General features: G+C 41.9%; 1 protein-coding gene and 1 pseudogene across 1 annotated transcript in view; both read right to left on the bottom strand.

The window, feature by feature from the left end:
* Positions 1–25581, bottom strand: part of Taok3 (TAO kinase 3) — a 110621-nt gene that overhangs the window by 69066 nt on the left and 15974 nt on the right. Inside the window, exons 3-8 of the mRNA XM_029559276.1 lie at positions 17807–17878; positions 16894–16995; positions 10975–11020; positions 9794–9890; positions 6822–6935; positions 4463–4554 (exon numbers count right to left, since the gene is read on the bottom strand). Of these exons, the coding sequence (XP_029415136.1) occupies positions 4463–4554; positions 6822–6935; positions 9794–9890; positions 10975–11020; positions 16894–16995; positions 17807–17878 (523 nt within the window). The remainder of the gene's footprint in view (positions 1–4462; positions 4555–6821; positions 6936–9793; positions 9891–10974; positions 11021–16893; positions 16996–17806; positions 17879–25581) is intronic.
* Positions 22419–23025, bottom strand: LOC103726794 (annotated as a pseudogene).

Raw genomic sequence — 25581 nt, 5'->3', positions numbered from 1 at the left:
AGAGTGATGGAGGACGACTCCTAACATCAGCTGTGGGCCTCCACATGCATATGGACCCACATGAACACTTGCACTCCCATACATGCCAATGTTTACATACACATATGCACACCACACACATATGAAAATGAAAAAAGAAAACAAGTAAATAAAAAAATAATAAAACAAAGCACCAGAATAGACAATGCTGAAAAGCAACAAACTTCATCACTGGCAGTTCTCTGTCAGAGAAGGTAACCACATGAATGGGGATGTGGCTCAGTGGGCAGAGTGCTTGCCTAGCATGCATAAAGCCCTGGGTTCGATCTTCAGCATCAGATAGAGCAAGTAGGCATGGTGGTACAGCCTATAACTCCAACACTTGGAAGGTGGAGGCAGGAGAATCAGAAGTTCAGGGTCATCCTTGACTACACAGTGAATTTGAGGTCAGCCTGGGCTACAGGAAACCCTGCCTCAAACAAAACAAAACAAAAGATGGCTTTAGGTTTCTGACACTTTGGGGCCTCTTATGTGCTTTTACATTTTTATTTATTTAGTACATTAATTTTTGTAATGTACAAAATTACATTCCTCTACAGTCTTTACTAAACAATAGTTGCAGATTCCTCTGCAAACCCTCCCTCCCTTCCTCCCCTTACTCCTAGAACTAAGTCCAGACCTCGGAGCAGAGCCTGCTGACCTGCATCTGCATGCCCCTGGAGGCCTACAAGGCCTCATTCTGGGAAGAGATTCAGTTCCTTCCCTCTCTCCAGCCATCTTTAGCTTCACTGAAGGGACCAAGCACAAGTCACTTCACACGGCTGTTTTCTGTCTGGAACCCCAAACATTATTAGGTTATTTTTTAAAATCACTTCTTGGGTTTTTGTATTTTTAAAAAACTTTATTTTTTAACTTTTTTGAGATGAGGTCTTGCTATGCTGTTTAGACTATTCTAGAACTCCTAGGCTCAACTGATCCTCTAGTCTTATTCTTCCCAGTAGCTGAGGTCATATATGCATGTCCCTGTTTCCAGTGCTGGCTAATTCTGAACAATCCTTAGGGCTTCATCTCTGCTGTGGTTTAAATGTCAAAGGTCCCCACAAGCTCCTGTGCTTGAGCACTCTGTCCTCAGCTGGTGGTGCTATTGTGGAAGGTTGAGAAATCTAGAGGAAGTATGTCACTAGGAGAAGGTCTTGGGGTTTTATAGCCTGGCTCTACTTCCCATTTGTTCTTGGCATCCTGACAGGGGAAACAAGGTGACCAGCCTCCTTACCCTCCTGCCACCATACCTTCCCTTGCCACCATAGACTGGATCCCCTCAAACTGTGAGCCAAAATGAACCCATTCTCAAGTTATTTCTTGTCAGGTATTTGGTCACAGCAATGAGAAAAGCAATTTGTATGACCTCAGATATAATTTTGCTTCTGTGGCAATTGAATACATACTTATTAAGGGCTGAGGCTGTGCAGGTGAGCACTGTGTCTGCAGAGTATTGTGATTTCTCATGGTCTCCCATTAGATTTTTGTCATTACAAAGTATATCTTTTCCGTTTACCACTTATCACAACCCTAGTTATTTGTATCATTACTGAATGTGTGGCTCTTGCTAAACTTCATGAGGGCAGTGACGGTGTCTATTCTGTCCTTCCCTCCATTTCCAGTGCTGAAAACACCATCCAGCCTAGGAGGTAGGCCCCTATCCCCACCACAAAACCTGCTAAATAAATAAAAGGCAACCTAAAAGAATTGTATCCAAAAAGAATCTTTGTGTGGGTTGGCAAGATGGCTTAGGGGGTAAAATGCTTGCTGCCAAGCTTGGTGACTGGAGTTTGATCCCTGGGACCCACATGGTAGAAGAGGAATGACTCTGGCAAGTTGTCTTCTGACCTTTGCACATGTGCTATGGCACTCATGCAACCCTCCTTGCCTCTCACAAATAAATGTAATGTTAAAAAAAAACAAACCCAAAACTTTGTGCTGTGAGAAGACACAAAAATGATGGAGAAGAGACCAAGCCTTGGGGTTTACATCAGATACCATATGATGGCCTCACCATCAGAGGGACTAGAATCCCTCATGCAGTAGCAAAAGGTAAAAAATCCAAGCCACTCAGAGGAACACTGACTTGCATAGGAAAATCCATGGAAAAGGTGACTAAATAAAGAAAGCAGAGATTTAAAAAGAGGTTATGAGTGCTGGGGATGTAGCTCAGTTGGAAGAGTAAGTTCAAAGTCTTGGGTTCAATCTCACCTACCAGGTGTGGTGATGCAAACCTTGTAATCTCAGCAGGAGACAGGAGAATTAGAAATGCAGGGTTATCTTCAGCTACATAGAGAGTTGTAGGCCAACCTGGACTACATGAGACCCTGTCTCAAAAAAGAAAAGAAAAACAGCCCCCCAAACAAACAACGCCCCTCCCCCAGAACTCAGAAGTAGTGGATAACAGGAGTAACCAAGATGTGCCAGCTAGTCTTCAGCTGGTGGGATGACTCTCTAGAGCAGAAAGCTCATCACTGAAGACGATCCCACCATAGCCTGGGAGCCAGTCTCTAAACACTTGCTTTAAAAGGCCAGGTCTATGTTTGAATCCTTTGCTAGATGCTCTACCTAAAATCCTCTGCAGCAGCTGGGCCTGGCAGTACACACCTGTAATGCTAGCACTGGGGGAGGCTAAAGCAGGAAGAACTTAAGTTCTAGACCAGCCTGGGCTGCAGAAGACCTATCTCCAACCAACCAACAAACCAACCAACCAAACAACCAACCAATCAGCCAGCCAGCCAGCCAGCCAACTAAAAACATCCTCGTAGCTATAGTGACAGGACTCATCACTGAGACAGAATACGATGGAGCAAAGGCCAGATTCTGCCAGCAGCCTGCTTCTACATGCTAAGGTATTGTCTGTGCATGTTGCCTGCTCCAAAGATGAAGGCACAAACAATAGTGACAGACACTGTCTGGCCTGCAACGTCTAGAACACATTATCTGGTCCTTTCTAGAGAGTTCATCACTGCTTACTATGGAATATACCAGGTGATGTAAACTTCTACACACGCAGAACAGGTACTGGGAGAGCCTGTGATAAGGAATCTGTGGTTCCTATTTTCTCTGCAAGTGTATGTATGTGTAATGTGCATGTGTGTGGATGGACATGGGTGTACACAAGTACCTGTGTGCATGTGCATGTGGAAGCCAGAGACTGATGTTGGGTGTCTTCCTCATCACTGTCTATCTTATATATCGAGGCAGAGTTTCCCATGTGAACCCACAGCTTGCTGATTTCACTATAGACTGACTAGCCAGCTTGTCCAGGGATCCCCTGTCTGTACTACCCTATAGCTGGTATTGTAGGTGGACTGCCACACTCACCCAGAATTTATGTGGCTCTGGAAGTCTAACGTGCACCTGTCTTCTCCACATCCACACATTTAGCAAACAGCATGTCAGCTTGACATGAAATGTTGCGAGTGTATAACTGTAGAAACTCACAAAGGCTACTGGTCGGGCCTTCCTGGCAGCAACAGGTTGGTCTGTTAACTTATTAGCATACTATGGGATAGAGATCACTTTAAGATATGCTAAAGTTCAAAGATATAATCATGGCATTTTAGATAGTTTTAGATTAAAAATATTTCAGGGCTGGCAAGATGGCTTAGCAGGCAGGGGTCCTTGCTATCAAACCCGAGTTTGATCCCTGAAACTCACATGGTGGAAAAAGAGAACTGTCTTCCTAAGGTTGTTCTCTGACTTCCACATACTGTGACATGTGAGCGTGCATGCGCGCGTGCGCACGCACACACACACACACACACACACACGTACACAAACAGATTAAAAACAAATGTAAAAACATTACACAATGAGAGTATTTGGGGATGACTTCAATGCTGGTGTATCTGCTTTTTTCTTCTTTTGGTGTTTTTGAGACAGGGTGTCTCTGTAGTCCCAGCTGACCTGGACTTGCTATGGAGACCAGGCTAGTCTTGATCACAGAGATCTACCTGCCTCCACCTCTCGAGTGCTGAGATTAAAGGTGTGTGCCTCCATGCCTACTCATATCCTCTATTATGAAGTTTTCTTCAAGTTTCTACCCATTGGGTCAAAAAACAGTGTTACTATCAGATCTTTGATAATCCTTCTAATACTTTCCCAGATTTCCCTAATACTGTTGGAATATAAACTACAGTAACCGATGCTACTGTAAACATAGGATGCATGTTATCACTCTTAGTATGGAATAGGAATATTTTTCAAGGCTCAGTATCTCTGTGTTTGATAACTCCTTTAGCTAAATTAACAACATGAAAATATACTAGAGAGGAAAAAAAGTCTGTGCTATACCAGAGTGTGGAAAATATCTGCAATAAATTCCCAAGGCCTGGCCTGTGTAGAGCAGTCAGTCGTTCATTAAGTAACAACTGGACCAGTTCACTGAGGAATAGAAGACTGATTCTCAAGGATAGGATAAAAAGGATGCTTCACTTACCCAGTTCAATACAGGTAATCCCCAGAGACCAGACATCAACTTTCCCATCATACTGTCCTTCGTCCATGGCTAAGATCACCTCAGGAGCCATCCTACCAAACACAACCACAGAACTCAAGTTGCCAGGTAAGAATAAAATTCCCGTTATAAAGGAATTCAGTAGAGCAAATTTAAGGACATTTCAAATTTTTAATGTTTGTTGTAGTATTGTTCACAAAGCTGAGACATAAAGTAGCCCAGATGCTCATAGATGAATGGATAAAGAAAGCGTGGTGGATATGCACAATGGAAGATTAGTCAGCTGTGAAGAAGAATGAAATCATGTCATTTGTAGGCAAATGGATGGAACCAGAGATCATCACATTAAGTGAAATAAGCCAGCCTCTCCTGTGTGTGTGTGTGTGTGTGCACGTGTGTGTGTATGTGTGTGTGTGTGTGTGTGTGTGCGTGTCATGAAAGCAGAAAGGGGACTATTTGTGGGGGGAAGGGGACCAGGGGGAGGTAACATGGGAGAGGATGAGGGGGTGATTCTAAGCAAAGGACACTATATGGCATAGAGGTAGGAAAGGGGCATGATGGAATCCACTGTTTTGTATACCAACTGAAAAAAATTGATTTAAAAAAAGAATTTTTTTTTTGTGACAGATGTTTCCTTACATAACCCATTTTTAGGAACAGTATGTTATTCTCAATAGATCCTGGTTCTCCTCTGCACTCTGGGCTTGTTTTTTGGATCAGTTACCTATATGTACACCAGGTTCTTCCTCTATAAAATGGAGAGACCTGTCATTGTTACCTCGCAGAGACTTGCAAAGGATTGACATGTAGCCAGCACAAACAAAGAATTACTTTAAAAACAGAAAAATATCTGATGGGGTGACATAAAGTAAAGTTATCAACTATCCCAAAGACACTGCAACTTACAGAACACGGGCTCTGGTTATAAGTGTCACTATTTGTTTGTCTGGGATACAGTTTCACAGGAAGGGAAGGGTCCTGAGTTTGATATGCTATATTCTATTATTATGTGTCAGCACCAGCTGGTAAACTCTGTCTTATGAGGAGAGGCGAAGTCAAACAGCAGCTGGTATTAGTGGGTAATTTTCCAGCATATAAGTTTCTCAAAGCTACATTATGATGTGTTGGTGATAGTTAGGAAACAAATATGAATGTAGGAGAACAACTTTAAGTCAGTCGGGGTCAAGGCAGATGATGTGTCAGGGAGCTTGGTAGAGTCAGGAACTTGGATTTCTTCTATTCCTCTCTGGTAGCCAGCCAGAGAAAGCTGAGGAAGCTCTCTTGTCCCTTGCCTGGACACTGAGCCTCCAGGGAACAGTTCAAAAGCGACCTCAAGCGAAACCTAAAGCTAACTTCTCAACGGTTGGTAGCACTGTTGTTAACACACAAAGCAGACCCAAAGTCAGCATCTTACTTGAGCAATTTAAGGTCATTCTAAGTTTTATTCTAAATCAAGTGTTTCTCCTTCTTTTTTGGATTATTATTGTTTTTATTATTATATTTTGGCTAACGAGTTTTCTTTTTTTAAAAAAATATTTTATTATTTTATGTGTATGCCTGCATGTGGGTGAGTGCACCTGTGTCCTGCAATGCCCGCAGAGAACAGGAGAGGCTCAGATCCCCTGGAACTGGAGTTACAGACAGTTGTTAGCTGCTACGTGGGTGCTGGGTTTTGAACCTGGATCTTCTGCAAGAACAGGCAGTGTTCTTAGCTGATGAGCCATCTCTCCAGCCCCCAGCTAATGAGTTTTCTAACCTTCTCAAATAAAATTTCATTTAGGGGCAGATGGGGAACACATGTTAAGAGATAAAACCAGGCCAGCTTGGTGGTACAGGCTTGTAACCTTAATTCCTCCAAAGGTTGAGGTAGGAGGGTTATAAATTGAAGGCCTGCCTGAGCTACAGAATGAATTTAAAGCCAATCTAGATAACTCAGTGAGACCACATCTCAAAATAAAGAAGGCTGGGGATGCAGTTCAGTGGTAGAGCACTTGCCTAGCATTCTAATGCCTCAGGTTCCATCCCTAGGACGATAAAACAAAACAAAACAAAACAAAACAAAAAACAATGATACCAAGTGTCTGTCCTGCTCATTTACATCATCATCATCATCATCATCATCATTATTATTATTATTATTATTATTTGGCCTTTTTTGAGACAGGGTCTCCCTGTAGCCCCAGCTGGCCTGGAACTTCTTATGTAGACCAGGCTGGACTTGAACTCACAGAGATCCACCTGTCTCTGCCTCCCAAGTGCTGGGACTAAAGGCATGCGCCACCATGCCCAACCTCATTTGCATATTTAAGCCTACATCATTACACCTTCTAAGTGTACATACCAGTAAGGCGTGCCCACAAAAGAGTTGGCAGGAGAAGCCATAGAGGCAGATCCAAAGTCAGCTAGCTTCACCTGGCCTGGCTCTGTTAGGAGAATATTTCCTGCTTTAATATCCCTATAGGAGGAGGAAAGGAAGAGGATTAGAAAATTACTTTTCAATTCTGATTATGGAATAGGTCAGAGCATGCAATTAATAAGATAAAAAGTTTATTAAAGAAGACAAACAAATGTTGCTCAGCTGGCCAGAAGGGGACTTAAAAGTTACTGCGTGTTGTAAGGGAACCCGGATTCCTGGGTGTAATTACTGCTAGGTAGAGCTGTATTCAGAGGGAGGGGGTACATGGAGGGAAAGGCAGCCACGGTAGTCAAAGAGGGCCCTTAGGCTGCTATCTTTACAAGGCCTGTTCTTAAATGCTTAACCCAGCTACCAGCAATAGTCCTTGTGCTGGGAAAATTAGTGTCCTATTGTAACAGCCTTTTTTCCCCTTCCAACTTATGTGACATTTTTGGCACCTGAACAAATCCAAGCTGTCTGTATTGTCGCCCTAACCAACAATCCTCAGCTACACACATACCTTTGCTCTCTTGCCTGTGACCCTTCCTGTGTTTAACTGTAACTGCAACTCTAAGGCATAGGAGGAACATATTATATAGGAGGTGTTATTTGAAAAAATAACACTGTACAGTAAAAAGAAGATCCTGAAAGACCAAAACAGACAAGGATTAGGGGTTAGGAAATTACATTTCAATGTATTATTATAATGAATCACAACTGGTTTGTTACTAAAGATATTAGATCTTCTATGCAGCAAAATGTTTGGAAAATATGATTGAACAGAACGCATCCTTCACTGCGGTGATTTAGAAGGGGAAGATGTGGATGTCCCCCTTATATATATATTTTAAGATATGAGGTGTAATGAGGAATAAGAACCAAGTGGATGGGCTGTGGAAAGACAAAGCCAAGAACATGGCAAGGTGAAAGCGGTCAGGTGAAATGCTTCCAAAACCTTTGCACAAACGTCCCTTGAAAATGTAGTTTCTTCCTTATGACGGCATTGGGGATTGGCAGAGAGAACTAAAGAAAAAGTGTTATTTACATCTCTTTATAACACAAGCTTTTATCTGTCTCTCTTTTTAAGTGGAAGACTGAAATGTCCCTCAAAACAACAAAAAGCTGAGACATGGTTTTCACGTTTTGCTTTAAGACTGGGTCACATGCAGCCTTGACCTTCTGACCCTCCTGCCTCTACTTCCCAAGTTCTGGGACTATAGGGTTGTGTTGCCATGCCTGGTTATGGTATTCCTTTTTATTTATTTTTGCTATGTAGACCAGGCTAGCCTCAAACTCACAAGAGATCTGCCTGCCTCTCCCTGCTGAGCGCTGAGTTAAAGGTGTGTGCCACCAAGCCTGGCTCAGTATTCACTTTTGAACTTATATAACATTCTTTAAATTTTTTTGTCTGCTTAACTTCTTTTATAAAGAATATGTGGATTACAGTAATAAGCACACACACAAAACTAAACTGGGGTTTCAGATAAAAGCCAGCAAAATTACATTGCATTCAGCCATGATACCCTAGTTCCAAAGGAACACATTTTAAAAAGTTGTTAAATTCATTGATACTATGCTAAATGTATTTAATCAATAGTTCCCAGACATGATTGGGTCCATTCTTTGCCTGCTTGCTTTATCTTTTGGTGGAGCTGGAGAGGGAAGCCATGGCCTTGTGTATGCTGGGCAAATGCTGCACTAGGGAGCTACATACACCCTAGTTTATCACTCCTCATCTTTATCCGTCAGTCAAATTCCAGGCAAGGCTGGGTGTGTGTGTCTTAGGGAAGCTCTGCTCTCCTAGCAGCAGTCACCGGTAACAGAGCCTCTACCGTGACTGAAGCAGAAGCCAAAGGAGGAACCGCAACCAAGTGGTTTCACTTCTTCCTGGTAAATGCCAAATGCTTCTTTTTATGTGTGAGCGCTTCAGTCCTTCGTGGGGACCTGACATCCTGCTACTACTGATGAAAGCAACAGCTAACAGATATGTGCTGGGAGAGGGGAAGCCTGGTGACAGGGTTTCCTTTAGAAGTGGCCAGACGGAGGACAGAGGGAGGAGAGGGGAGTATGGTGCAAAAAACAGCATTTAGAGGCTGGGATGCAGCACAGAGGTAGAACAATTGCAGGTTCTAGCATGCCCCTCTCCCAGAAAGAGGAGGAAAATGAAGTAGAAGAAATCCCGAGATAACTGGGTTAGGAAATTCGACTTTCAATCCTTGCTCTATTAAGTGCTGTAAAATTACAGGTGGGTTATTTACACCTTTCTAAGCCCCAGTTTCTTTACCCATCAACACAAAGCGAGTACCTTCCTAAGCATATATTTATGTGGATTTTAGGAATGTGAAATATTTTAAGTAATGAGGCGGCATCTATTTTTTATAAGATAAACATGCTCCTTGCAATAGGGAAGGCAATAATTATGTGCAAGGAAGGTTGATTTTCTTCTGTTCTTGACATAGAAGCAGAGAGTCACTGGGGCCTTCTTAAAATTTTCCTGCACCTCAGCCTAGAGAACAGCTACCTACAAATGAAGTCAGGCATGGGGTGCACACCATTAATACCAGCACTTTGAGGCTGAGGCAGGGTAAGTGGGAGATCTGCTTGAGATACCCAGTGACAGCCTGACTACATAGTAAGCTCCAGGATAGCCTGGGCTGCATAGTGAGACCCTGTCTTGAGGGAAAAAAAATACAAAACAAAAATCACAACAAACAATCCCTCCCCCAACAACAAGCAAACGGCCTCCAATTCAGAACAGTGATGATATCGTCTAGAACGATGGACAAGGTGGGAACTATCAGTTTGCTTCCTGTAAATGCTCAGGTGGTCTGAAAGCTGGAGCATGAACTAGTATCCAAGGTCTCAGGACTACAGAGCCAGGAAACTGCAATGGAAATGAAGCTGGGGTCCAGTCTTACCTGTGAATCAGTGAATGGAAGTGGAGGTAGGCCAGCCCCTGCAAGGCACCATGAGTGATGGCAGCAATCTCTACTTCCTGAAGTGGTTTCTTATGAACTGGGGAGAGAGGAGAGGGGGTCAGGAGGGATGATCCATGGGGCCATCCAATGTCACAATGCCACAAAGTTCCATATGCTTTATCAAAGACAACTTGAGACACACCCACCTAAATACGTGGCATACACATCTTATATAGCACAACAATAAATGAGAAACCAAGTGCACAATAATGAAACAGAATAGAACAGACCTGACATTCATGAAGCGATGCAGTGTTAAATTATGGTCAGTTATGAGTCAATGCTACACTGATTCTGCTGGACCGGGCCCTGATCTGTCAGTCCCTCATGACAGGTTAAATGCATGCAGTGTGCTGGGTCACACTATTCTCTACTATGAAACCACCTATAATTACCCCTCTAACTGCAGGCTTTCATTATTTGGGAAGGAGGCTAGGAGGCTAAGAAGTAATTTCTACTCAGAGATCACGGATGATAGCAGACATTTTTAAATGTAAGTTTTAACCATTGCCACTAGTTCCAACAGCACTGGTAGAGGAGTGTTGGGTCAGTCTGATACTGGAAAGTGTTAAATATCAATACAGGTTGACAGTACCTCCATCTCTCTCATATATACATGAAATTTGATGCTTTTGGCTACATAAATACATCACATTAACTAAACATTTCAGCAGTACCTGCCCTGGATCCCTGGATAACCATGAACTCAGCACAAACAGGACTGTGAACCCTACCCAGATATGTCAGTAACACTGCAGAGGTGATATCTGCACAGCTTACCCACACAACCTTTATTATCATTAGAAGCCCAAGCTGTACCCTGTCTACAAGTAGATAACATTCTTTTTTAATTTTTTAATTGTGTGTTTGGCTATGTATCTATGTCTGTGTGGGTATATGCACCTGAGTGCTGGTGCCTATAGAGGCCAAAAGAGAGCACTGGTTCCTCTGGAGCTGGGTTTACAGGTGACTGAGCTTCCTGCTCTGGGTGCTGGGCACCAAACTCAGGTTCTTTACAAGAGCAGTACACACTCTTAACTGCTGAATCATTTCTCCAGTCCCACAGATAACATTCTAATTGAGGTAAAATAGGAAGGAGGGCACAGAGCTTTCATTCTTACCTTCTAACAAGTCAGAGGCTGAGCCTAAGCAGTACTCCATCACCAACTGTAACAGATTAAAAAAAAATCAGAACAAAAAGTTAGTAAGAAGTTCCTCAAATCAACCAACCAATGAGCCAGTCAACCAGCCAACCAATCAACCAACCAGCCAGACAACCAGCCAGCCAACCAGCCAGACAACCAACCAACCAACCAGCCAGCCAGCCAACCAACCAGCCAACCAGCCAGACAACCAACCAACCAACCAGCCAGCCAACCAACCAGCCAACCAACCAACCAACCAAACAGCCAGTCAACCAACCAACCAGCCAACCAACCAACCAACCAACCAAACAGCCAGTCAACCAACCAGCCAGACAACCAACCAACCAACAAGCCAGCCAGCTAACCAGCTAATCAATCAGTCAGCTAACCAGCCAACCAACCAACCAATGAAGGTACTAAGAATATTAGGAGGATAGACATTCTGCCTCACCCAAACCTGTCCTATTTAATTACCTGATATGAATTTTATAATTTTCCACATTTCAGTTTCTGTTATCTCTCACTTGAATATGATTGGATATGGAAATTTTCACTGTGGGGATGGTCAAGCTGAGAGTGCCAGTTCCCACCTGTTCCCTCCCTCCCTCCCTCCCTTCTTTCTTTTTCTTTCTTTCTTTCTTTCTTTCTTTCTTTCTTTCTTTCTTTCTTTCTTTCTTCCTTCCTTCCTTCCTTCCTTCCTTCCTTCCTTCCTTCTTTCTTTCTTTCTTTCTTTCTTTCTTTCTTTCTTTCTTCCTTTCTTCCTTTCTTTCTTGTCATTTTGAGACAGGGTCTTCCTATAGCCCCAGCTGGCCTGGAACTCACTATGTAGACCAGTCTGGCCTCGAACTCACAGAGATTCGTCTGCCTCTGCCTTCCAAGTGCTGGGATTAAAGGCGTGTGCCACCACTCCTGGCCTGTTTACTACTTTCTACATTGTCCTGCTTTATAAAGGGTTTTAAGTGGCTAGGTTTTACTCTAAGTTAAAAATTATAATTTAGAAACTGTCAAGAAATACAAAAGCCAGTAAAATCTGTGTTGGTAAATATAGGCTAAAGAAAATAAATCTCATGCAAAGCCTTGGGTTCAGTATCCAGCACCAAAAGGAAAGAGGAGGACCTCAGTCAGGAACCAATCTTTGGTTTCACATTCTCAAAGCTTGACACAAGAAACAAATATATCTTTGTAGGACTCAGTCTAAAGATGTGACATTACCTTGAATCTGAGTGATACTGGAGATTTTAATTCATATCTCAAAAATATTTACTAGAGGGGCTGAGGGGATAGCTCACTTGGTAAAGTGTTTGCCTTGCAAATATGAGGACCTAAGTTCAATCCACAGAGTCCACATAAAAATATCCTGGCATGGTAGTACGTGCTTGTAATTCTAGCCCCTGGGAGGCAGAGACAGGCAGATCCCTGGGGCTTACTGGGTGGAGAACCCTAATGTTCTGTAGAGTTCCAGTTCTTGATTGTATGGCCATGAGGCAAACAGCGAGCTGCAGCTGCTGCTACTGCCCAGCATTGCCAGAGAGGCCTGTACCGCACATGTCAACCCAGAAAAAGATGAAAATTCAAAATGTGACTACAGTTTCTTCCTGTATCAGCTGCACACCACTGTGAAGTCACAGAACTGAGAGTTGAATCACCAGAAGTTGGGACACATTGTACACAGCTTTAAAACTGAACAGGATGAATACGTTTGTGTTTTTATTTTCTAAGAATTGCATGCTATAAACCCCAGCATTGTTACAAATGTTCCCAACAGAGGGATGCTTTTGGAAGCCATTGTCAAGAAATTCCAATGGACTCTCATATGAACATTTGAAAATTGCCCTGTTCTGACTTTTTTCTAGTTCCCTGTCTAGAACTTGTAATGCTAATTACTCTTGCCTTTACTTCTCCTTCACATTCCTATTCACCAGTCAAGGACTTTTTTTTCCCCCGTACAGATAAGAGTTATGCAATTTGGGAGTCTTTTAGATAGACCCACTGAAGGGGTTCTCCAACTGCCTCACCCTGCGTCCCAGTTCAGTATGGAAGAAGCCAGAGCGGTCTGCGTCCTGATTCCCTATCCGCAAGTTGGGTAACCTCTTCAGAGGATGATAAGAATAGGAGGTAGGAATTGGCTAGGCAGTTAGGGTAAAAAGACCCCAAAGAAAAGTAGCCAATTTCTTGGCTAAAACTCACAATGTCCTTGGGTCTCTTAGCAACATACTCCGTTCCAAAGGCCAAAAGTGTCGAAAGTATTTGGGAGCTTTTATCTAATCCTTAAAAGATTTTTAGGGTTACCTCTTTGGGGGGGGGGGAATGTTAGAGTAGCCAAAAGCCCCATAAAATAAATAAATAAATAAAAGAAGAAGAAAGAGGGTCTGGAGAGATGGCTCAGCGGTTAAGAGCACTGACTACTCTTGCAGAGGACCTGGGTTTGATTCCCAGCACCCACATGGTGGCTACAAACCATCCTTAACTCCAGTTTTAGGGGAATCCAAAGCCCTCTTCTGACCTCTGCAGCATTGCATGACACAGGTATACTCACATGCATATAGGCAATACACTCATATACAAAATAAAATAAAATATTAAAAGAAGAAAGAATATATGAAAAAAGAAAGAAACAGAGGATCTTATCAGAAAAGAAGTACCAGAGCGGTCTGCGTCCTGATTCCCTATCCGCAAGTTGGGTAACCTCTTCAAAGGATAGTGATAAGAACAGGAGGTAGGAACTGGTTAGGCAGTTAGGGTAAAAAAAAAAAACCAAAGAAAAGTTGCCAGTTTCTTGGCTAAAAGTCAACATGTCCTTGAGCCTGTTAACAACATACTCTGTTCCAAAGGCCAAATATGTTGAAAGTATTTGGAAGCTTATATCTAATCCTTAAAAGATTTTAGGGTTACCTCTTCAGAGGGGGGAATGTTAGAGTAGCCAAAAGCCCCATAAAAATAAATAAATCAAGGAAGAAGAAAGAGCACATGAAGTTATCAGAAAAAAAATGGCGGGGAGATATGGGAGGAGTTAAAAGGGAGAAAAAAAAAAAAAAAAAAAAGGAAACAGGATCTTATCAGAAAAGAAGTATCTCAAGATACGAGAACTAATATTTTAGGACCAACTTCTCTTTTCCAACAGAATCTTTACAGAATTATAGATAAGACTACAAGTACTAGATCTAGCTTGCTATTATCTTTCAGAGTGATTATATAATGAATTAATACATGTAAATAATTCAGTGTAGAGATTGTTCCATAACATATGTTAAAATCTTTGCTTTTACTAAGGAAAAAAAAGAATTTAAGAAGTCAATGGGTGAAGTGGCATGGAACTTTTAAGACAGCACTGAAGCACTGATTAACAATGTTTCAAATTTGTAAGTGCTCAACTTTTGAATATCTCTATTATAAATAAAGTTTGAGCATGCACCAAAAACAAAAACAAAAACCAAACAACAACAACAAAAAAAAAAACAAATGCTCTTTTCTTAGTACATGGCACAAAGGCCCTGACCTGCCTGCTGGCTCCTGACACTCGGCTAGGACACTGGGCAGCTCTAGCTGCTCTGTCTTTAACTGAGCAGATCTGCTTCTAGTTATCTTCACATCTTCCTTGTGGCCAGATTATGCTTGTTCCTGTTCATCTGTATGCATCTTGCATCTCAGTTCCTAAGAGCAGCTTCTAATTAGTCTGTCAAACCAGTTGTAGATGGAAACCAGGTAACCAAGCTTATGAGCACTCCATGTAACCTAAGAGTTAAACAGGCTTCGAGGAAGAGCTCCAAGGGTTTGCTCTTGGCTTTTGTAGCATTTATCCTGCTTGAGTGAAATCTCTTTCTAGAGTCACCTGTCTGCTGAGACTGTGGAGACCAACTGATTTCCAGATAAGATGCTTAATTTCTTCTGTTTAATTTCTGATTAATTTTTTCTGTTTGGAAGGAAAACAATAGTTCTAGATAGCTTAAGAGTTGGTAGGGGATTGAAGGGATGGTTCAGTGGGTAAAGTGCTTGCCTTGCAAGCATGAAGACTTGAATTCTGTCCCCATATTTTCACTTGGCATGGTAGTGGTGTCTATAAACCCAGTGCTGGGAAGATGGAGACAGAAGGATCTCTCAACTTAACTGGCCAGCCAGTCTAGCCAATTGGTTCTGTCTCAAAATTCAGGGTGGAGAGAGACTGAGGAAGACATCCAGTTTTCAGCTACACACACACACACACACACACACACACACACACACACACACACACACATACAAATTGCTTGAACAGAAATGCTTAAATATACTATTTGGGACAAAAGTTTCAGGGCTGGAGAGATGGCTTAGTGGTTAAGAGCACTCACTGGTCTTGCAGAGGACCTGAGCTTAGTTCCCAACACCAGGGGGTCTGACATTCTCCGGCCTCTGAGGACAACTGCCCACACATGGTGCACATAAACTCATGCAGGTACACACACATACACATAATTAAAAATAAAAAATATGGGGCTGGAGAGATGGTTAAGAGGTTAAGAGCACTGGCTGCTCTTTCAGGGGACCTGTGTTCGATTCCCAGCACCTACATGGCAGTTAACAACCATCCATCGCTCCAGTTCCAGGGTAATCCAATGCCCTCTTCTGACCTCTGTGGGCATTGTACAACATCAGTACACTTACGTTCATACAGGCAATATAGTCATACACATAAAACAATAATAAGTAAACCCCCCCAATATTTCAAAACTTCCATTTCCCATTAAAGATCACATACCAGAAAGAACTTGGTACACGATAAGCACTTAATCAATGATAGTTAGAACAAACTTAAGTTAAGATGTTCAGCCTAATAAACTACAAAGTTTAACACTTTTATGTTCTAAATGGTATGTAACATGTCAGCCTTAAACGGTATCACAGTGACATAAAATATACCAAGACTGAGTAGTACAAAAGACCATTTCAGTCAATCACACAACAGTGCTGTTTAGTAAAAGTACATAGTAGAGGTAGCATCAAGTGCAATCCCAAATCTTTGGTCAAATGGAATGGAAAGAGGGATGAAAAATAACAATGATGAGAATTCTAGGAACATGGCCTCCAAGATGGCTCAACAGGTAAAGGTGCAGTTAAACCTGACAATATGAGTTTGATTTGCCCAGGACCCACACGGTGGAAGGAGAGAACTGACCCCTGTGAGTTGTCCTCTGACCTCCACATATACTCTGTGGTACATGTGCACACATAAAATAAATGTAATAAATTTTTTAAAAAATCTAGGATGATACTCAAGGGGCTTGAGTTTTGCTTTTACAAGATGATATTAACTTTTTACTGTCTTTGCTAAATGTTTTCAGAATAAAGTTTCCAGTAGGCTAGACACCATAGTTAGTCTTATGGAATGTGTACCATAGAAGCACTAACAAGTATTAAATGTCAATAATAAAAGTCAATGGGACAGAAATGGGATTCATAATTTTATAGTGCAAATAAATATAAAAAGTATTGAATAGGACTAGAGAGGTGGCTCAGTGGGCAAGAACACTTGCTGTTCTTCCAAAGGACCCAGATTCGATTTCCAGCTCCCACATGGCAGCTAATAACCATCTACAACTCCAGTTCCAGGGGACCTGACACCATCTTCTGGCCTCTGCAAGGCATTGCACACATGTGGTGCAGTTACATACATGGAGGCAAAACATTCACACACATAAAAAATTAAAAATAGCTGGGCGTAGTAATGCACACCTTTAATCCCAGCACTCAGGAGGCAGAGGCAGGCAGATCTCTGTGAGTTCAAGGTCAGCCTGGTCTACATAGTGAGTTCCAGGCCAGCTGGGGCCTGGGAGACCCTGTCTCAAAAAAGACCAAATAAATAAACAAATAAAATAAAATAACATTTAATACAAAAAAGAGAAGAGCGATGCTCTGACTTACCCATGCAGTGTGCTCTTTTAAATAACAGCCTTTGTACTCAATGGTATTAGGGTGCTTCAGCTGCTGCAAAAATTTAACTTCTTTAAGAATATCTTGCCATTTCTATAGAAGTCAGAAAAACAGTCTCATTTTTAAAGTGCAAACAGTATTTATCAAGCGTATATATAGATATAGATACACGCATGTTCTTTTACCATGTTAAATGGACATGAGGTCAATGTTAAATGAATAAGCTATATACCTTGTATTATTTCTTCAGTCTAAGTATGTTTAAGTGCAAATCTCTCATCAAAGATACCAAAATAAAACCACTACATACATCCATATTCTATTCTGGAAATAGTTCACTAAGGTAGGAACTTTTCTTTATGTCCCAGAGGAAGAAAAACATTGTGATTCTGATATTTTTAAATAATTGGTTGTTTTGTTTTGTTTTATTTGAGACAGGACCTTGCTGTGTAGCTGAGGCTGTCCTTGAACCACAAAGACCTGCCTGCCTCTGACTCTGCCTCCCAAGTGCTTCATTGAAGACGAGTACCATTACACTCAGTTACCTTTTTTTTTAATGTTTAAAGAACTTTTTATGAATTTCTTTTCTGAAAGCTGTGCTCTGTTTTTAATTGACACATTTATAATCATGTGTATTTATGGGTACTGTATGTGTGTTGATACCATATATGGTTATGTTGTATAATTATCTGAGATGGTGTTTCCATATCCATCATCTCAAATATTTATAATTTCTCTGTGGTAAGGATTTTAGAATCCTGTCTTCTGCTGATTTTGAAATGTACATGGCAATACTGTCAACCACTGTTTCCCAACTCTGCTCTTCAGAACACCAGAATTTAGGTAAAGTTAACATCATCCTAATCTCCCATGTCAGCTTAGGTACATGTGGCTCTTCTCTCACCTCATGGGTCTGCTTCCCACTGTAGGACATTTTCTTAACTGCCACCACCTCATTAGTGTGAGCATTTGTGGCCTGTATTAAGAGAGAAGAAGAAAGATAAAAAGAATTGGTGATGTTGAGTCCTGGAACTTAAATACTGGATCAGATTTCCAACATACCATACTCACAGTTCAGCATCACAGTTTACAGATACTCTGATTGGCAGGTTACTGAGCCATTCCACTTTGATTTTATGGGAACAGTTTCATTTTATTTATTTATTTTTGTCTTTTTGAGACAGGGTCTTCCTGTAGCCCCAGCTGGCCTGGCACTGGCTATGCAGACAGAGATCCACCTGCCTCTGCCTCCTGCAGGCTGGGATTAAAGGCGCGTGCCACCACGCCTGGCTTTCTTTTTATTTCTTGCTGTACAACATGTACAAATTATAATACAAAAAAAGGGTCAGGCTTCAACAAAATATACACAGTCAGAAAGAAAGGCTAATTTACAAAATACCTATTTGGGCTTCTCCTTGTAGATGTCCAACAATGGAGAATCAGTTTAATACATAGGATGAAGCCTATAATGAAATGACCATTGAAGAACCAGACAGTTGGGCTAGGGAGATGGCTCCATGGTTAGGAGTACTGGCTGCTCTTGCAGAGGACCTGGGTTCTGTTCTCAGCACCCACATGGTGGCTCACAACCATCTCTAACTTCTGTTCCAGGGGATCTGATGCCCTCTTCTTGCCTCTGGGAGTTCCTGCATATACATGGTGCACACAAACTCACATAGGCACATAAACATAAAAATAAAAATAAAAAATAAATGCAAAGTAAAAAAGGATGAGTTGGACTGGGGAGATGCCTCAGAGGGTGAGGTATGTAAGAATGAGGGTCCTGAGTAGCCACTGGAAAGCGGGATGTGGTGCTGTGTGCTTGTAACTGCAGTGCTGTGGGGGGTGAAGGCAGGAGGAATCCTGGGGCTTGCTGACCAGTCAGCCTAAATAAAACATCAAGCTCCAAGTTCAGCGAAAGATGCTGGCTCAAGAAAAAGTGGACGTGATTGAGGAAGACACCCAGTATTGATCTCTGGCCTCCACACAGACAGCCACATAGGTGAGTGCACGCGCGCGCGCACACACACACACACACACACACACACACACACACGTGCACATGTATCCCCTCCCAAACAAGTTACAAGCACTACACATAAATGTGCAATGTGTATGTTTGTGAGGTGTATCTATGAATGGTGTCCTGTCTCAGTCTTCATACTCACTGTTCACATTCACTGAAATCACACAGAAAAGTCACGAATCACCCAAATGGTGCTTTTTCTCTCAATTTATTGAAGAAATTTAGAACCAATTTTCTTAAAATTTTCAAAATAATAAATACAAAGGTCATCAAATTTGGAGGTGAGGTGTGATGGCACACACCTTTAATCCCAGTACTCTGGAGGCAGAGGCAGGCAAATCTCTTTGCGTTTGAGGCTGGCCTGGTCTACAAATCAAATTCCAGGCCAGTAGGTGCTATACAGTGAGATCCTGTCTCAAAAACAAGCAAGCAAACAAACAAACAAACAAACAAAAGATCATCCACTTTGGGTTTTAACAGTGTGACACATTGCTGGTGTAAACATCCTGTTCTGAATGCCTGGTTTGTTATGGGTGCAGACCAATGAATGAATCTGCAGTGGTGGTTTTACAGCAGGAGATTAGAATTCACTCACTGATATCACAAGGTTATAATTTTATAGAAAAACTCCGGCTCATTTTCCTAAATACAACCAATTAAAGAAATTCCTCTATTTGAGGCTTTTAAAAATGATTTTTCAAAAAAACTTTATTTCAAATAGCCATAACTTACTGATGCAAAAAGCTCCACACCCAGATTCCTAAAGCCAAAGTGTAGGGAAAAGGGATGCAGGTTAAATTTTTTTCATTTTATTTTTAATCACGTGCATAGATGTGTGTCTATATATGTACACATTAATACTGGAACCCACAGAGGGTAGAGGTGTCAGATGCCCTGGAGCTGGAATTACAGGCAGTTGTTAGCCTCCTGATGTGGGTTCTGGGAATCGAACTCAGGCCCTCTGGAAGAATAGTACGTGCTCTTATTTTAGCCATCTTTCCAGCTAAAATAATTTTATATGCACTAAAATAACAGGACCTATGATATAAAATATACCCATTATAGTTTTCAAGTCTGCAGGCTTCCACAGAGGCATTTAAAAATATTTTATTATTTTTTTATGTGTGTGAGTATAATGCCTTCAAGTAGATAGGTGCACGGTGTCATACAATACCTGCAGAGGTCAGAAAGGGCGACAGATGCCCTGGAACTGGAGTTATGAACGGTTGTCAGCCATTATGTGGCTGAGAATTGAACCCAGGTCCTCTGCAAGAGCAGCCAGTGGTCTTAGCTGCTGAACCATCTCTCCAGCTCCTCCCCACCAGAGGCATCTTAAAGTAATTATTGACTTAGGAGGTACAGATTAGCTTTTAAAATATATTTTTAGCTGGGCATGATGACACATGCCTTTAGTCTCAGCACTTGGGAGGCAGAGGCAGGCAGATCTCTGTGAGTTTGAGGCCAGCTTGGTCCACATAGAGAGTTCTAGGCCAGCTGGGACTACAGGGAGACACTGTCTCAAAAACACGAAAAAAAATATATATTTTAATATTTTATTTTTATTATTTTTATTTTATGTGTATGAGTGTATTGCCTGCATGTGTGTTAGTGCACCAGTGTCGTGCAATGCTCGGAGATCAGAAGAAGGTATCGAATTCCCTGGGAACTGGAGTTATGGATGGTTGTTAGCCACCATGTGGGTGCTGGGAATCTAATCGGGTCCTCTGCAAGAGCAATCAGTGCTCTTAACTGCTGAGCCATCTTGCCAGCACAAAATATTTTATTTTATTTTATTTTTCTCTCCCCTTCCCACTCCATATTTTATTTTTTATTAAAATAAAATAATTTTAACATTAAGTCTGTGTTTTGATGATAGCAAATTAAAAGTTGATGCAAAAATTCATTATTATAGTAAAAGTCAAAGAGGCTATATTTGAAAAGTGGATTTTTTTTTTGGTGGTCTTTTTGAAACAGGGTCTCCCTGTACCTCCAGCTGGCCTATGTAGACCAGGCTGGTCTCTATCTCACAGAGATCCACTTGCTTCTGCCTCCCAAGTGCTGGGATTAAAGGCATGTGCTACCACGCCCAGCTGAAAAGATGGTGTTTTAAGCAAACATCTATACAACCTCAGCTGAGGAGCCAGAGGATGCAGAGAAAGTAACCAATGAGGAATGTCAACTTGTGATGGGATTTTACAAAAAAAAAAAAATATTTTTGTGTGTTGGGGACTGAACCCAGGGCCTAGTGCAAACTCTGTTACTGAACTATATTCTAACCTATAAAAAAATACCAAACTGTCAATGTTTATGAAAAGAGAACAGTAGAGCTACAGCTTGGTTGGAGCGCATTTGACCATTGTGTGTGAGACTTGGGTTCTATCCTTCAGTATCAGAGAACAGGACACAGGAGAGGGGAGGGAGGGGAGGAGAGGGAAGGGAAGAGGAGGGGAGGGGAGGAGAGGGAAGGGAGAAGAGGGGAGAAGGGAGAAAGCACAAATGGAATTAGAAAGTGTTATTAATTGCTCATTAATTTATAATCAATGCTGTTTGGAACTCATTTCTTACATTTACAGAATTGTCACTAATTGAAACTTGCTGAATGTACTTAATTATACAGTCTACACACTGGTGTAGAGATTGGAAATTTGAAAAACATTCCCATGTTGATTTTTCCTTTATATACCGAAGTTTTTGTATATATGTGTATACATAGGGCGTTGTACATATATGGTATATATGCACATGTGCATATGGAAGCCAGAGGAGGACACTGTGTGTCCTGTTCCCTCACTCTCTGCCCTTGAAACAGTGTCTCTCATTGAACCTGGAGCTTGATGGCAGGCAGTAAACGCCAGTAATGTTCCTGTCTACCCCCGATAGCACTCTGTGCTGTGTTTATAGGTGTGATGGGCATGCTGGCTTTGTAGATGAGTGCTGGGGATTTGAACTCAGACCCTCATGCTTGTGCAGCAAGTGCTCTCACCAGTGAGCCATCTCTCTAGCCCCAATATGTGAAAATTTTGGCTAGAAATTGGAACTAGTTACAAAGAAACTACAATAATGAATAAATAATAAATATTTTACGACCAGGAATGGCAACTCAACACATTCTCAGCTTTTCAGTGCCCCATACTGTATTCTGTGTGATTATAGTCTATCCTAGGAATTCACAGTCATGCTTAATATTCCCAATAGCCCTAATGGTCTTAGGAGCTGTGAACACAATTAGAAGCTGCAAACATACTTATTGAGAACTTACTATTATCTTTCTTTTTTGAGCCAGTTTTCAGCTGTGCCTTTCTCCTAGTTTGCAGAGAAAGATACCTACTTTTTCAATTTTATTTTTTTGGGTTTTTTTTCCCCAATGTATCTATATTCAGCTTTATTTTGAGTTAACCATCTATCAACAGTGCATGCCAAAAGAGTAGGAAAAAATTAAACGAGTCGATCAAAAAAAGGTCCCTGGCAAGTGGGAGGAAAGGATGTTACGTTAGGAGCCCTGCTTAGAGAAGGTAATGTTACCCGGATCCTGGATGTCATTTTTGTCAATGATCTGAATACTGAAGGTGGGCAGATTCAAGATGATGTGCTTCTGGAGCTCCTCACACATTTCCTGAGAAGCTTCATTGCCCTCTCACGTGAGACGGTTGGTGTGTAGTATCGGTCAAGGATACTGAGAGTCAGGAAGGCACCATAGTCATGAGCTGCAGAAGGAGCCTTGGCCATGGCTTCCAGGTGGTCCATGTAGTAAAGCACTGGCCCCCCATCTCATCATAGACAGTCAGGAAGAGGGTCACATGATACGGGGTCCAACTCCGAAGATAGCCAAGTTTTGATGGGTGAAATTAGTTGCTGCTGTGGGAAACAATTTATATCCATTCTGTATCTTATAAAGCTACACATTTTTCTGGATATCTTCTGCAAACTATATGGTGTCTCCAACCTCTCCAACACATAGAAGTAAGATTTTTTTCACTTCACTCATCTTAAACATCTTGTCATGATTGTCCTTCATCTGGACAATATTGCTGGTGGCCACCCCTGTTGGAGGTGATGAGGACGTAGCCGGGGCCCTGGATGCCAATGAGGTACTCCATGCTGGATGGAAGCTGGAGGCTGCAGTTCCACAGAGAGGACTTGCCTGCTTCTCAGCCTCAGCAGTCAGTCTTTTGGTTTTTTGAGGCATGGTCTCACTATGCAACCCTGGCTGTCCTGGAACTCACTATGTAGACAAGGCTGTCTTCAAATTCACAAGATCTTCCTGCCACCATGCCCATCTTATTTATTTTTACTTTCAATTATATATTTTATATAGGTTATATATATATGATGTATATCTATCTATCTGTCTATCTATCTATCATCTATCTATCTATCTATCTATCATCTATCTATCATCATCTATAAATGTATGTATATATGAGTGTGTTTGAGCATGTGAGTGTAGTGTTCAGGGAGGCCAGAAGAGAGGATTTTGGAGTTAAAATCACAGTCAGCTGTCAGGCGTCTGATGTGCTGCTGAGAACCGAATTTGGGTCCTCTGCAAGAGCAGCATGCACTCTTAACCACTGAGCCTGCTCTCCAGTCCAGAAAAAAAACAAACAAACCAGTAAACAAAAAACAGACAAATGTGAATCTGTGACTATGGTGGGAACAGTAGAGTGGGGACATACCCTTCTACAAAAACCAAAAATAGAGGCTGTGACTTAAGAGGTGGGGAAAGCCTTCCCTGGAGGAATGTGACTTAAGGACTAAAAGATGAACAGAAAGACAGGCGTGGTGGTGCACACCTTAAATCCCAGCACTCAGGAAGCAGAGGCAGGTGGATCTCTGTGAGATCGAGGTCAGCCTGGTCTACGTAGTGAATTACAGGCCAGCTAGAATTCCCCAAAAGACTAAAACAACAACAACAGAAGATAAAGAGGAGTCCAGCAGAGGAGGATGGACAGGAAAACATTGGAGAGATAACTGCTCATGTACGAGTCTGTGATAGATGTTCACAGGAGGCAAGGAGAGGGAAAAGAAAGGGGCTCAGGTGCAGACAGGGACCACACCAGGAAGGGCCAAGGAGACCACAGCAAGAATTTTATCTTTGACTAAGAATAGGAGAGAGACCTCAACACCTTCATAGCAAACGGGAAAGTGATATACCTCTATTTCAGCTCACTTAGGTGAGTGCAAGAAAGTGGAGAGCACACAGGCCACTGCAGCTGTCCGTGGAAGGGGTGGTGTGGCCTTCTTGGGTACAGTCGTACTCATGTAATGAAAGGAAGGCAGGTGCAGCACAATGAATGGCGAATTAACAACACATATGATGACTGGTGGGAAAAATCCATTTTTTAGGGTACTATCTATGTGCCCACAGCAGACAGAAGGTTAAAGCTTTTTGTAGGTTTCATACTAAAGTGTTGGTTTCCCTTTCTGTTCTTTAGTGTACGATTAATATTGGTATACAGACAGCGTAGACGGATGATTGCATGTCAGTGTCAAAGCCTCCCTGGTTCCCTCATGATTTCGCTAGTATTAGCAACAAGTGACACATGTCTAGTACCTGCTGTACTCAGGGCATCATGTTGGCCTTTCTGAGAAGTTATTCAAAAGGCAGATACGAAGCCAAACACCATAAGCGAGAACTTGGCCCCAAAGCAATTACAAGGTATTCTGTGAAGTCAGTTTCGTCTACCGCTAGGACAAACGGCTGGCTGGTTTGTAAGTTTCAGAACAGGCTTGGTTTACTCCACATTCACTGTGAAATACTGGACCTTTAAGAAGCGTTTGTCTGCCTCGACAAACAGAGGAGTCAGAACTGAGGCCACTCTGTGATGCTGGTGAAGGGAGATTTGGAGATGATGAAATGGTTATAAAGCAACAGAGGGAGTGTGGAAAGGATGACTGAAGGACAGATCTGAGCATGGCAAACCTGTCAGAAGTGAAGGCACGCAGAATGTTCCTATTTTGTTTTTATTTTAATTAAAGAATTAAATTTTATTTTTATTTATGTATATGAATGTGTTGCCTGCATGTATAGAAGTGCACCCATGTCATGCAACACCCGTAGAGGCTAGAAGAGGGCATTGAATCCTTTGAAACAGGAGTTATAGATGGTTGTTGGCTGCCATTTGGGTGTTGAGAACTGAGCCCAGGTCCTCTGTAAGAGCAGCCAGTGCTACGAGCCACTGAGCCTTTTCTCCAGCCTATTTTTTTAAAAAATAATCCTAACTAGTTTATTGGACCAGCCCCTATTTTTTAAGATTTATTTTTATTTATCTGTATATGTGTGTGCCTGTGTGAGTGTATGTGCATCGTGTGTATGTGATTTCTCATGGAGACCACAGGGTGTTAGATCCCTTGGAATTACAGGTGGTTGTAAGGCTGCCTGATAGGTCCTCTGAAGGAGGAGTAAGCGTTCTCTAATGCTGAGATATTTCTTTAGCCTCCAAATGCTTCTGTTTGAAAGAACTTACAGACTGGGAAAAATCAATTTATTTTGTCTAGGAGTACAAAAGTAACTGAGTTAAATATAAAGAGAGGCAAGAACATATGCGTCAGGAAAACTGGGACTGTGGACACTCATCAGGGGATGGGGAGGCTGCAACTGTGGAATACAGAGCAGGGCTTCTGGGATATGGTTGTATCCTTCTTGACCTGGTGGC

This window comes from Nannospalax galili, unplaced genomic scaffold, assembly GCF_000622305.1.
Source record: "Nannospalax galili isolate Female #2095 unplaced genomic scaffold, S.galili_v1.0 scaffold769, whole genome shotgun sequence".
In the NCBI taxonomy this organism is placed as follows: domain Eukaryota; kingdom Metazoa; phylum Chordata; class Mammalia; order Rodentia; family Spalacidae; genus Nannospalax; species Nannospalax galili.
This window is presented reverse-complemented; position numbering and strand designations above follow the sequence as displayed.